At 37.9% G+C, this 13,641-nt stretch overlaps 1 protein-coding gene across 1 annotated transcript; it reads right to left on the bottom strand.

Moving 5' to 3' along the window:
* Window positions 1–858: 858 nt before the first annotated feature.
* LOC127652462 (stonustoxin subunit beta-like) lies at window positions 859–9,931 on the bottom strand. Its single transcript, XM_052138623.1, has 3 exons — window positions 9,819–9,931; window positions 1,739–1,785; window positions 859–1,582 (listed from the first exon to the last, which is right to left on the bottom strand). The coding sequence occupies exons 2-3, from the start codon at window positions 1,775–1,777 to the stop codon at window positions 1,094–1,096; spliced, it is 528 nt and encodes a 175-aa protein (XP_051994583.1). The 5' UTR covers window positions 1,778–1,785; window positions 9,819–9,931; the 3' UTR covers window positions 859–1,093.
* Window positions 9,932–13,641: the final 3,710 nt, after the last annotated feature.

Consider the following 13,641-nt stretch of genomic DNA (forward strand, 5'->3'; position numbering starts at 1 on the left):
AGGACAGTAAATAATTGTGTATTTTCTTTTTGCAACCCAGCTGACACAGTCATGTCATTTTACAGATACATCAGTGATTAAAATAAATTAAAATTATATTCGTCTTTGAGACAGCACAAGAAAGAAAAGATGACTGAAACAGTGAAAATGCTGGCAATGCAGACACAGTGTTTGTCTTGTACTGTGAGAACTTAAACTATCATTTAAAACCAAAAATGATCACATTTGTCACATTAAAAAAACGTCAATGCATTTAAAGCCTTTATTCAGAAAATTATTGCATTTACCATTTTAAAAGACCGAGGACACCCGCGCCACCCCCAGAATTGATTCAGACTGTTTCAGCCCATTTGCAATGTTCAAGAACATGGTTTCAGACGCATGGGTCATCTGCAAGGATTACTAATCATTGAGACAGTGCAACAGAAAAGACACTGTTTAATGAAACATTCATATCTACTAGAGGTCTGGAGCTGCCTGTCATGGAGCTGCTTCCCATGAGATTTATTAAAAAAATGTATGTATGCAATTAAACACAACACCAAGTAGCTGTTCACATTCTGTAAGGCTCGAGATAAGCATTTTATTTATGTATCTCAGTATGAGTAGTGTTCATGTAACTATTGGCTGAAGCATTTCTTCCAGGTAACTGTTCAAGACAGCACGTCGCTTTGCACTGCTAAAGCAAGTTCAGCGTACAATCTGAATATGAGCATTGAGCGATCATAGAGTGCTCGTGAGGACTAATTTTTATCAGCTGACAGAAAATATTGACACATTGACCTAAAGCATCTAAAAACGCTTCTTTCAGCTCATTGTTGAAAACTCATTTTTATTTGTACTTGCGCTGACAGGATGACAAAGAGCACATTACGTCATTGCCATGGTAACCACATTCATTTCAGCTTTTAATGTCTTAATTTGCAGAAGGAGACTTAAGACCCACAGAAACACTGAGTAGTAAATGATTTGTAGAAAGAGTTTGGAGTTGTGTTGATGTGAGATACAGTGAGTATATTTCACTCATCCAGTTGTGTGTGTGTGTCTCTGATGTTCAGTTTCACACAGACTCACTGAGGAATCAGGATAAACTCTAAATCCAGCATAGAGGGGTCGAGTGAATGTGGTGTTGAGTGTGTAAGTGTGTGAGTGTGTGTGTGTCAGAGACGCTGTAGAAGGACAGAGTGCCGGCCGGACAGTCCACATACACTCCTACTGTCTTACAGTCATCTGAAGGGGGACGTATGCCAGTGCTTTTATTATTGTGACAGACAGTGAATCTGTCATTTAAGCACCTCAGACACCAGGAGTTTACATTGAATCCAAACCGACAGTCAAGACTCTTTCCTTTCCTGCTGATTTCTTTATATGACACTGATATACCAGCATCAACTCCACTCCATTGAGTCTCCCAGTAACAGCGTCCAGTCAGACTCTCTCTACACAGAACCTGATGATACACATCAAATCTCTCTGGATGATCAGGATATGACTGACGCTTTCTCACATGTGTCACCTTCCCCTCAGACAGAATGAGTTCAGTGTGTGCTTGTGTTTGAATCCAGTGTGAGATCACAGACCCCTAAACACAAGAAGAGAAAAAACACTTATAACATAACAATCACTAAACCAGTGTGTGTGTGTGTGTGTGCCTGTGAAAGAGTATGAGTGTGAGAGAGAGTGTGTGTGTATGAGTGAGTGAGTGAGTGAGTGAGTGTGTGTGTGTGTGTAGACCTACATTTGCGTGGTCCTGCTGTAATCCTGAACTCTCCTCCATGATTCACACTATAAAAACACAAACACACACAAATGATGACATCACATTCAGTTCACCTGAAACACAATTTACACGTCTGTGATGAAATGCATTGTGGGATATAAAGTGAGTGTTTATTGTTGTGATTGTAATGGCTGTGTAATCTTCCATGGATCTTAAAACTAATTAAAATAGTTTGAATATTGATTTGTTTGCTTGATCAATGTCTACACTGCACGACTCTGTGAATCTTGTGTATTGACTGTATGAATCTTTGATATGAAACTGTAATGAGATCAACAAACCTGAACTACTTCATAACCGTACAGTTATAGAAAATGAACTTCCTTCAAAGTGCTGAAAGTGATTTTTATCTGAAATAACACAGAGAACATCTCTCTCTCTCTCTGTGTGTGTGTGTGTGTGTGTGTGTGTTTGTTTGTCTGTCTGTCTGTCTCTCTCTCTCTCTGTGTGTGTCTCTCTCTCTCACTGTACTTAACCCTGGGTTATTGTCTTTTTAAACACGCTGTTAACCTCGAGTAAAGCAACATTTATACTTGTAATTGTGAAAGGTGATTAGCACCTCTTTTAATCCTGGGTTATGAAACCTGCACCAGAGAAGTGTTAGCGTCACTTTTGAAAGTGCACCAGTATGTTTTTAACTGGCTCTTATTCGCCCAAATAGTACCAGTGGTTTTGGACTTTATACTATCACCTGTCATCATGGATACACACAGTTTATTTACTGCTGCCATGTTACACAAAGATGTTTGTTTATGTTCTGTTTTATCACTTTAGTCTGTGTTTTTCTCTGTCTCATACTACACACATCAGTATAATGGACATTCTTAGATTAAATCTAAATGAATTCTCACAGGTTGTTGTTGCACTGGACTGTGAGCGGACTGTCACAACTCGTGAGCTCTCTAGAGGCTGATGAGACCGTCCTGTACTCGCTCTTGGTGCTTGATGTTGCACCATTTTTCTGTAATCATTATTGTTATTATTAGTGGTAGTAACTGGTCAACTACATGACAGTTTGTTGTGTGCTGTCAACATGGCAGCATCCATGAGGGGGCGACCCGATCAATGTCAAATTAAACTGCTTTTATTGAGGTCAGTAGCTGACTGGAGTCCTCAGCAAATATGAATGTACATCATTTTAAACATATCTGTGTGCCATTGTGTTTATTTGTAAAACTTTTTAAATAAGCAAAATACAGTGGCAGAGTGGTGCACAACACGACCAAATAAAAGCTGAAAACACAACGTAAATAAGCCACAACACAATGAAATTAATCTACAACAATACTGCATACCCGGTTGTTATTTTTACCAAAACTTTTAATTCACATAATGTCATCAACATTTCTCAAAGCTGTACTGTCATTGACCGGGGAACTTCTCTTGTAGTGTCTTTAAGTGGGACGCTTGGCATCGGGGTCCTGATCACCCTGTCGGGGTTTATTGTGCGATAACATCCTGCTGCCTGTAAATGATCCCTTACTGCATGCCAAACTATCAAATATATTTTTTGAATAACTATTCTACTAAATTTTAAATTGTGTTGGGCCTCGTGCTCAGATAGGAGACAAAGTTAGGCCTACACACAGTCATAAAGCATGACTGAGGCCTGTAGGAACACTCAAAGCCTGATAACAAACAAAGGGGAGTCCAAACAGACTACAGATCCCATCAAGCCTTGCTCACTTTACACCTAGGTGTGAAATTCTGAAGGATCGAACTCTCAACTCCTATTGGATAAAAAGCACGACAGAACATGTCCCTCCTCCATGATGTCATCAAGAGTATAAAATCCGGAGATTCCTCCTAAGCCTTGCTTCCAGCGACAGAATTCATATCCTGCTGCTCCCAGGTGTTGCCTCAATGCCCAAAGTAGTAACGTACATACCTGAACTTTGGCCATACAATCTCCATCTCCCTGCATGAGCTGAGATTGTCCGTGTTCCACCAAGCATGCTAACGGATCTGAAGGAGACCAGAGCAATCTGCGTCTCACCCTTTTGCCTGCAGAAGTGAAGGATTTCTCTTCCATCTTCAACCTAGTCAACTTTGCTGATTTTGCCGCCAACCCACTGAGAATCAACTGCCATACTGCCCACTGACAGAGCGTGGAAACAGCCTCCCATCATCACCCGAGCTTAAAAGAACCAAGTCATAGTCAAAGGACGAACACACATTCTACCCACGTACTCATGCAACTCAAGTAAGAGGTTTACGTCTGGGCAGAGATAGATTATTCTAGTGTGTTATTCTTGTGTTTCAAGTTTATTGCTTGTACAGTTTACAGACCACAGAGTCCGCTCTTTGCTGCAAATAATACTCACGGTATTACTGTAACTTATTTGACCACAAATGAGATTTGCTGTGTTGTCGGCCAACCACGTTGGGCTGTTTGTGCATTTCCACCATCATGGGTGAGACCGGCACACAGAGTATATCCATTAAAGAACCAATGACCGCAGTGGACGGATTATGAGCCATTCACCACATCTCTGAGTGATACCACTAAAGGTTGCCGTCTCTCCCATGATCGCTAAACCAGCTTCCGTGCACACACACAAGCATTACATCCCTACTAGAGATGCTGCCACTATTACAGAAACCATCCTCAACATCATTACAACAGAGAAATGCCGACTTGCAGCCACTCTTGCATCATTTGCCAGTGATGGTACTTCTGTTAAGATCGGTAAGCTTTGAAAATTATGCTCCTATTTGAATACCACTTTTGGTATAGATTTATTTATTACTGTCAATGCTGAAAACTGAAGAGGCTAAAAGACCTTTTCCCTGGAGTCATTGTCAACTGTGTTTCTCGTCGAATAAAAAGGGAAAGCCTTACCCAACCAAATACTGCAAACCCATTTCAACAATATTTTGGTTCTATCAAGCAAGCAGCACAAGAACAGAGCCAACAGCAAAAGGCCTTAATAACTTTATCAAGACTCACACTTGCCTCAGTCTAACGCAGATCGTGCACGAGACGCTGCACAGACAGTTTCAAGTGTTCCCAAGAAGAAACCTCTTCTATTCACATGTGGATCAGGAGGTTTGAACATACCACTGATTTACTTTTTATTACTATTACTTAATAAACTTTACCCATTAGTGATATGCCAACTTTTCTGTGGTTAGGGGACTGCTCTCAAGTTATCTCTCTGACAACTAAAGACCAAAAGCACAGTAAAGGATAGGTGGGATTCTTGGCTATTTGTTGGTGTTTATGATTTATGACTACGGCTCGAGACAGCTGGGATTGGCTCCAGCACTCCCCCAACCCTACAGAGGACAATTGTTACAAATAGTACTTTAGAGAGATGGATGATTCTGCGCTTCAAAGCCAATGAAGTTTGATTGATAAAATCAAAATGCTCTAAAATTCATACAAATGTATTCAGTAACATCTTCATGCAGCAATATCAGAGACTCAAGTGTTTTTTCAAAATCAAAATCATGAATTAAAACATGTTTTATACTTTTTCTTTTACCTTTTCATGAGAAGTTTCTGAACTCCCTTGAATGCCCCCAGAGCGAGTCACTTACATGCACAAAATATTAAAAGAATGCTGCAACACCGCAGCTGAAAGTGGCCCAAATCTGATTTTTCACTCATTAGTAACACTTTACAATAATGATCTTGATGTGGGGGGCGATTTGTATGGCTTTATGTAGGAATCAGTACAAGTGAAACACCATGTGATCTGTCTATTGAAGTGTTTTCCCCCCTCATTTGACTTTTTACTTAACATCTGAGAATACAAACTGCCTAAAACGTTTTATTTATTCATTTTATGCACATTATTTGAAAATGAAATGCTCTTTTTTAACAGACAGGACAGGAATGTTCTAAGCAATAATATAAAGGTGCTGAATGGTTTATGAATTTATTGCGCCCTCTTGTGGACTAATGAAACAATGTCAATTTAAAAATCAGCTGACTTTAAAATTTTAATATTAGTTCATATATTAATATTTATATATTTACAGCATTTCATTAAAAAAATTACAATACATTTTCATGGTTTAGTCGGTATAGTTTATATTTGTAATAAAGTTCAGCACTATTTCAGTTTGAGTGATAGTTTTTCATTCAGGATCAATTTTAAAAACTATCGGTTGATTAATTGGTTATTGGCGATTTGTTTTTAAAATTGAAAAAGTACTGCCCAACTTAGTTATCGTATCTGTAAAATCCACTATCGGTCGACCTTTAGTATAAAAATTAGGGCTGTCAATCGATTACATTTTTTAAATCAAATTAATTACATGGTGTCTGATTAATTAATCTCGATTAATTGCATATACAAATATTTGCTGAGAAAGCCTCTCATATAACAATAATTAAATATATAATGATGAAATAATTATACACATTTATCTTTAAATATTAAATATATATATATAATTTAAAAATATTCAGATAATTAAAATGCATTACATTCCTGTAGCAGAAGAGTTAATCATTGATAAGACCATTCAAAAAGCGGCTTTAGAATACAATGTATTGTTTCTACCATATTATTGATCATAAGACAATCATTGGCACACAGTTCACAGTAATCCATTACACTAGTGAATTTGTCAATCAGTTGGAGATTTATTATGAGGGCTTGTTTAAGGACCCATTAATGTACATCTGCGTCAGACATTTTTTTTTTAGAAACAAGCCAGGGATATACATAGTACACAATACTACAGATATATTTTACAATAATGCCAAGACATTATATTCATTACATAGTGCAATGGTTTTCAATGCTTTGGAGTTGTTGGAGGTACAAAGAGTATTTAAACAATATTTCAAGATTTTACAAAAAAGTTCATACAGGGGCTTTATAGACATTTACACTTATGTATAAAAAAACTTGGCAACAAAAATAAACAGATAAAATAAAAATATTAATCAGAAAATATTAACTTAAGTTTTCAAAACTGTGAAAACCAAATAAAACGTCTTTATAAAGCAAAGAAAAACTAGTTAAAATAGAGGTACGTACAAACAAACAAAATTTACTCCAAAATACTACAGCGTGGACAAGTTCCCAAAAAAGGTGAGGGGCAGACTCATCTACAGCATTACAGAAGGAGTGGATCTATTTCAGGGAGCATGTTTCTTAAATAAAGATTAACTGGGTAAAAATAGTGAAACAGTTTAAAGGACACATCCTTAACCTTGTTGGTAATTCAATATTTGTGGGCTAAAGACCAAACGACCTGCGTCAGACATGCTTGTGTCACGTCTCGGGTGTGTTGAGTCATAAAAATAAAATGTTTAGGGCACTGTGTCAAGTTAAATATAGTTTAATACTCAATCTTTAAACACATCTTGAGATCCCTTAGTTCGCATTTGCGCTTCTTCAAGTGTGTCCACTGAAGGGTTGTTAATGTTTTGTTTACTGCAATAAACTGTGTGTTGCTCACACAGCTGAGATTTCACTTACTGTCCTCTGGAGTAAAAAGGTGGTATTACAAGCTTGCATTTCTCAGGAAAGCATTGCGATTAAATGCGTAAAATATTTTACGCATTCTTTTTTGTAAAATTAATTGCACGTTATTAACGCGTTAAATCAATAGTCCTAATAAAAATCATTATGTAGATGGAGAGTCCTCATAATGATAGGGATACCAGTGTGTGTGTGTGTGTGTGTGTGTGTGTGTGTGTGTGTGTGACAAACACATTGCCACCTAATGTGAACAAAGATGGCTGGATTGGAATGATCGTGTTTCCCTGATGTCTTGATGCATATAGCTGAGCTGTTGTCTTTTATCGTGGTGTTTATGAGACAATCTCTTTAAAGAACAAGCATACTGTGTGCTTGAAAAGACTATTCTGATGCTGTTTGAGTTACTTATGATTGACAACAGAATGGTGCCTAATGTAACCAGACATGGCTCATTTTGTGTGGACTGTTTGTATACGAGTTGTAAACTTTTATAGTGGTACTTTTGTGACTATTTGGATGTCTGTGTCATAAAATAATCTTACCATGTGCTTGAAAAGACCGTATTAGTAACAGTTTGTGTGATTATAAATGACATGCACTTTACAGGCAGCGCAGTTTAGTGTTTGTGTGGCAATTCAGTGGTAGTGAAAAGAGAATTGAAATGTTTTACCCCACTCTTAACAGAAATGGCAATATATGATCGACTACGACACCCCGGACAACCGGGGAGATAATAGCCCTAAGGGCACACAGGTTCGGTTTGAATGAGGGGGTGAGAGGACAGGAGTCAGTATAGAAAAGTTTATTTTGTTTGTCAATATTGACTAATAAATAGCTAAAACTTCAAGGTGAAAAACTCCTACATTGGCCATAAAATTAATGACTCAATTTAAGGAAACAAATTAGCCAACAGGAGGGGTATCTGGAGGTCCGGGCCAGCTGCCAAATTGGAAAACGAACCCGCCCCACGATAGACCACTACAAATACCCAAACGCACACGTGAAGGTTTAACTGCCGGACGACATACAGCACTAGAGGTGAACACACCACGCAAAGGGCAGCTTCGCCTCCACCCTCCAGAAAACCCCCAGCTCCTGCCACATAGTCAAAAAATGAGAAAAACAAAACAAGTGAATACAATAAAAAAAGACAAAACAAACTCAAAGAAAATAAACTACCAAAGATACAAAAAAACGTTTAGAAGGTACAATACCCACAAATAAGATATAATCAAATAATTCAAGAATTTAAACCACTTAACACGAAAGTAAAACTCACATAACCAAAAAAACAAGTTAACAGTTTGAAATAAACCAAGTTCACTCGGGTTTACAGTGCTCAGAGATGAGACACGGAATGAACAAAAAAAGAAAACAAATAATCAAACATAAGACCGTACGGTACTCAAACGATACACACAAGATGCTGATTACAAGTTTAACCCGATGGAATTCAATTGGCGGCGGCCAGAGGAGACGGTCAGCCAGCCCGCAAAGCCATGCACAATCCGCAAATAGCAACGTAAACCAAAAATCACAGTAGCTTAATGTTTGCTATCGTGATGAAGGTCGAGGCAAAACAGCGACGCAGTCGTAATTATACGCAATCAAGATTCAGTGTTAATGCTCAATTCCCACAAATAGCCCAAGAGACCCTCAGTTATGCAGGGGAGACCTGCAGAGCATAAAGAAACTACATTAAAACGAGAGAAAACACATTACTAATACACAAACTATAATCCTACATACCACGGGATGATCCTGCACACAAACTGCTTCGTAGTCGCACACTATATTACAGTATAGTGGCTCAGTCAGGACCTTGTAAGTGACGTGCTATCAATGCCAGCTATCAGTGCTATCAAGGACAAAACAAATCATAAGTAGCCAACCGTGGTCAATTTCTTCTTGTTATAAACAAAGGGCTATACATACCTGTGAGGAGTGGGCAGCCAGCACACAGCAGACGGAGAAAGCCAGCTTACAATCTAAGCCTAACAACATAGAGAAATTCACATCAAACACCTGCACAGTACGAGAAGCAACGAGTTCACCCCAAACAACTCACATACCTGCGCAACCACGGATGACGTCACAAGGACAATACAAAGACGCATGCCAAGTGGCCACAACACATCCCTTATATATCCAACAAAAGAATAAAGGAGGAGGGATTAATAAACTAAGCACAGGTGTATGACATTCCCATAGGTGGATTCAACCACCCTGCTACATTTGGATGAAAGCCGATTTGAATCTGAAAGCACTGACTGTTGCAGAAACACAAAAGTGTGCCACAATTCTGAGGGGGCCAGTCATTAACCATCACCAAATATGCATCAGTAAGTGTGAAAGGGTTAAGTGACAGATGCTTGAAGATTACTCTTTAGAAAATGTGTAAAAATAAAATTTCTGATAAAATGTCCTCATTCTAACGAAACACTATATGTCTTCTTTTTATTTGTTAAGAATTTGATTTTTTTTAAAGGAATAAATACAGGTGCTATTTCAGTGCATTCACTGGCCATTCAGTGTATTCAAGACAAATTGGGGATGGATTATGTGTGTAAACAGGGTTTTACAGCTCAACATACTTAAGTTTGTCCAATGTGCAGTTTGGATCATTGAGTCTCTTAGAGAGCAGTTTGCCTTCTGATTCTCCTGGGTGATTGTAGCTCAGATCCAGCTCTCTTAGGTGTGAGGGGTTTGAACTCAGAGCTGAAGCTACAAGACAACAGCCAGCCTCTGTCACCATACAACCAGATAATCTACTAACACACATATTAACAGTCAAATATTCAACAAACACAAACACCAACAGTCAGATAATCCTCTTGGTTACTGATGCAATCTCAGTCTCTGATGGAAGAAATTAGATATTGTGTCGAAGTAGTGACACTAAGGGTTCGCTGTTGAGAGCCTTAATCACCTTTGCTTTATTCAGAAAAGTTCAATGAAAATTGGCTAGTGGAATTTGCATGCACTCTTCTCCCATATACGGGTATAAAAGGAGATGGCATGCACTGCTCATTCAGACTTGTTCAGCGCATGTGTGTGTTCATCCTGTCACCTTTCTATTTGCTGCTGGAATTAGTTGAGGCAGCTGGAATGATAGGTAGAGCTGCGATTCATATGCAATAATCAGTAGGTTAAGTTCATTACTTGGCCAGTTGGAGTTGCCAGTTCACACACACCAGTATAAGAGTACGGACGCAGTCAGGAGTGTACAGATGGCGTGCACATAATTACGGCAAGATTATTTATAAAAAATATAAATAAAAAAAATTCAAAAGCCCATTTTGTGTGTACGTAACATTTATATATCAGTCCCCTGGTACCTGTGAAGTACACTGAGACTGAACTCATATGGTGCATCTCAATCAGCGTACTGGTCAAGGCGTTGGCCATTTCTAGGGTTGTCCCAGTCACAAAATTGGTCCATTGCACTGAAACAGTCACTCCCCAAAAATCCCAGAATGCACCGTAAAAACCAGTGAGCATTACGGGTCTCTGTGTTCCCTTACCAAGTGAAACAGATACGTCAGAAATATATCACTTCTATAGACAACTATATTATCCTCTCAGTCTAATAATAATTCACTCATATATTACAATAATATTCAACCTGAATGGGTTCCAAAACACAAGTGTGTGAAGTTGTAGTTTTTGCACACTGTTTATACACAGAAATATTTTTGTAATATGAAAAAAACATAATTCTTCCTTCTTTATTTATTAAAAACTGTCTGGAAAACATGATTTCATTATTTGTAACAACATTTTTATGTCTTGCTTTAAAGATTTTGAATCTACTTGGCTACAATGGCTGTTTGGTTGAAATTATGTTACTCTGATTAAAAAAATTACTTTCATGACATTTCAGAGCAAATACATAAATATTTAAATATAAATACATAAAAAAGGCAGAACATATACAGTATATCACCTACCTGCAGTCACACTCAGTTTATTGTTTTTGTATGTGATATCAGAGCAAATTCTACTGTATATCTGCAGCAAGTTTCTTCCTCATCTGAACATTTTAAGAAGATTGTTGTAAAGAGCTGGTAAAAAATGACGTTGTGATAATTTTGAACTGTGATGTCAGAATAAAAAAGAATTGATTTTCCTTGAGAGGAACCAGATTCAGCAGAGGGAGCTCATCCACATGTAGAGACTTTCCACAGCTATGAACCACAATATATTCATAACTTATATTCCAACGTAATAATGAACCGCAAACACAAACCTCAATACTTCCAGTGTACAGTGAGGACACTTCAGTGCATCAGAGAGCAGCTTCACTCCTGAATCATGCAGGTCATTGTTACTCAGGTACAGCTCTCTCAGACTTGAAGAGTTTGATTATTGTATAACTGAAGACAAACATTCACAGCACTGACCAGTGAATCCACAACCTGCCAATCTATACAAAGAACAAAATGATCAGAAAGTAGTTTTATACAACAGATTATTCCAGAAATAGACCCCCACAGTTTCAGAAGAACTGCAGTGGCAGTCACTTAAGTCAGTTTCACACTAGTTGACTCCAAACAACTCACTCTTGGCTGAGAGCATCACATTTATCGACTGTGATCAGTAAATTGCTGAGATCTCGCTCTCTTTATAGACTCAGAATGGCGGAGGGGTGACAGATGTGTCGAACTCTATTTCTGATTACCTGTCACATGGAGGTCACTAACAACAGCAGTACCGTGTGAACATAAACAATTATAATAGTGAATTAGGATGGGATTCATTAAGTAACTTTATGCTGTGGATGTGTGTGATTGTGAGTTTATCCTCTCTGGGTTTGCCACAGCTTTCAGTGAGAAAAGGATTTCTGTTAAATAAAAACAGACTGTTCTGCCTCCGCCCTCTTATTTGATTAGTCATTTAAGTGTTGGAGTCACAGAAAACATCTTGGTGACAGAATAACTATGGATTACAATCAGTGTTTGTGATGATATGTGGCTATGAGTGTGATTGCTGATGAAAGCGTTCAGATCAGAGCATGATGTGGTCAGTTCTTCAGAAAAAGAAGCTCATTGGTCACTTGATGAGAACACAAGAGCCCAGCGACTGAGCGTTGTTACACATCATAAATGCTTTCCTAGTTGTCAGAATCATTAACTCCGTAGGGAGTCCTGTCAATTTAGAGAATATTGAGCTCTCACTGGCAGATACTAGCTGATGATTATGTAAATTAAGCTTATGACTGAAAATATGAAGACATTTACTGTTTCAATGTCTGATAATTTCTACTGAAAATCACTAACTTCAGTATCTCCAGTGTACAGTGAGGACTCTTCAGTGCATTAGAGAGCAGCTTCACTCCTGAATCCTGCAGGTTATTGTTACTCAGGTCCAGCTCTCTCAGGGAGTTTGATGATTGTAGAACTGAAGACAAACTTTCACAGCACTCATCAGTGAGATTACAGCCTGCCAGTCTTTAACAGAGAATGAAATACATCACAATAAGGAGATTTTATATTGATCACATGACTAACATACTGTCTTGAACATAGATCTTCATTGATCCAGCTGTCTGTAAGAAAAAGGATATGGACAGAAGGTGGAGTGTGAAAGTTCATGTTTATTTTTTATTTAATCAAAAATGTATTGCTTGATTAAATTCAAAATGTATTACAACAGTGTGTGCAGAACAAATGAAATAATTTATAGTTTGAACATCATTGCTCCCTTGTTACTCTTTGCCACCCCTCCTTCCTTATGCATTCTGGCCTCTGACAGATTTATATGAACAATATCAAGGAAGTAATAAATCCAGTGTGACAAAGTGAGGGAATGTGGGGGTTGCCACTGCAAAGCAAGCATTTTATGTTCAGAAAGCAACACTTGTTTCTGTTACATTGATAAACTGACAGAGAATTCATCTCTAAAACCATTTTGTGCATGAGTTCCTTCTGATTTGACTGATCCCCGATTTTATTTAAAGCTGATGTATGTAATTTCTGTGCCACTAGTGTCAACAAATGGAAATGCAAAAATACAATTTGTTTTCAAAACATACTTTTGAACATGCCCCCCCATCTGCTGTTTATTGAACAAGCATGTAGTCAAGCCCCCAGCTCACACCATTGGTTGAGTCCAAGCTGTTGTGATGGGTCACTAAAAAACAAACAGGAAGTTTCACAGTGCCACAGAGACACAGTGTTTACAAGTTTCAAGAAAAGTAAGCTCAATTATATTCATCTCTTCATATTAAGATAGGATTGGAGAAATTATTTTTACACAGAACAAGTTACATATCAGCTTCAATGCATATTAAAAAATGTGTAATGAGGGACAGACACTACATTACTAAACATACAAAGTGATTTTAAGATATTTATAATGACTATGATGAGATCACGTGATTTTAAGATGCAATCACTAATGCATTGCTGGTATGTA

Source organism: Xyrauchen texanus, chromosome 12, assembly GCF_025860055.1.
Source record: "Xyrauchen texanus isolate HMW12.3.18 chromosome 12, RBS_HiC_50CHRs, whole genome shotgun sequence".
Taxonomy (NCBI): Eukaryota; Metazoa; Chordata; class Actinopteri; order Cypriniformes; family Catostomidae; genus Xyrauchen; species Xyrauchen texanus.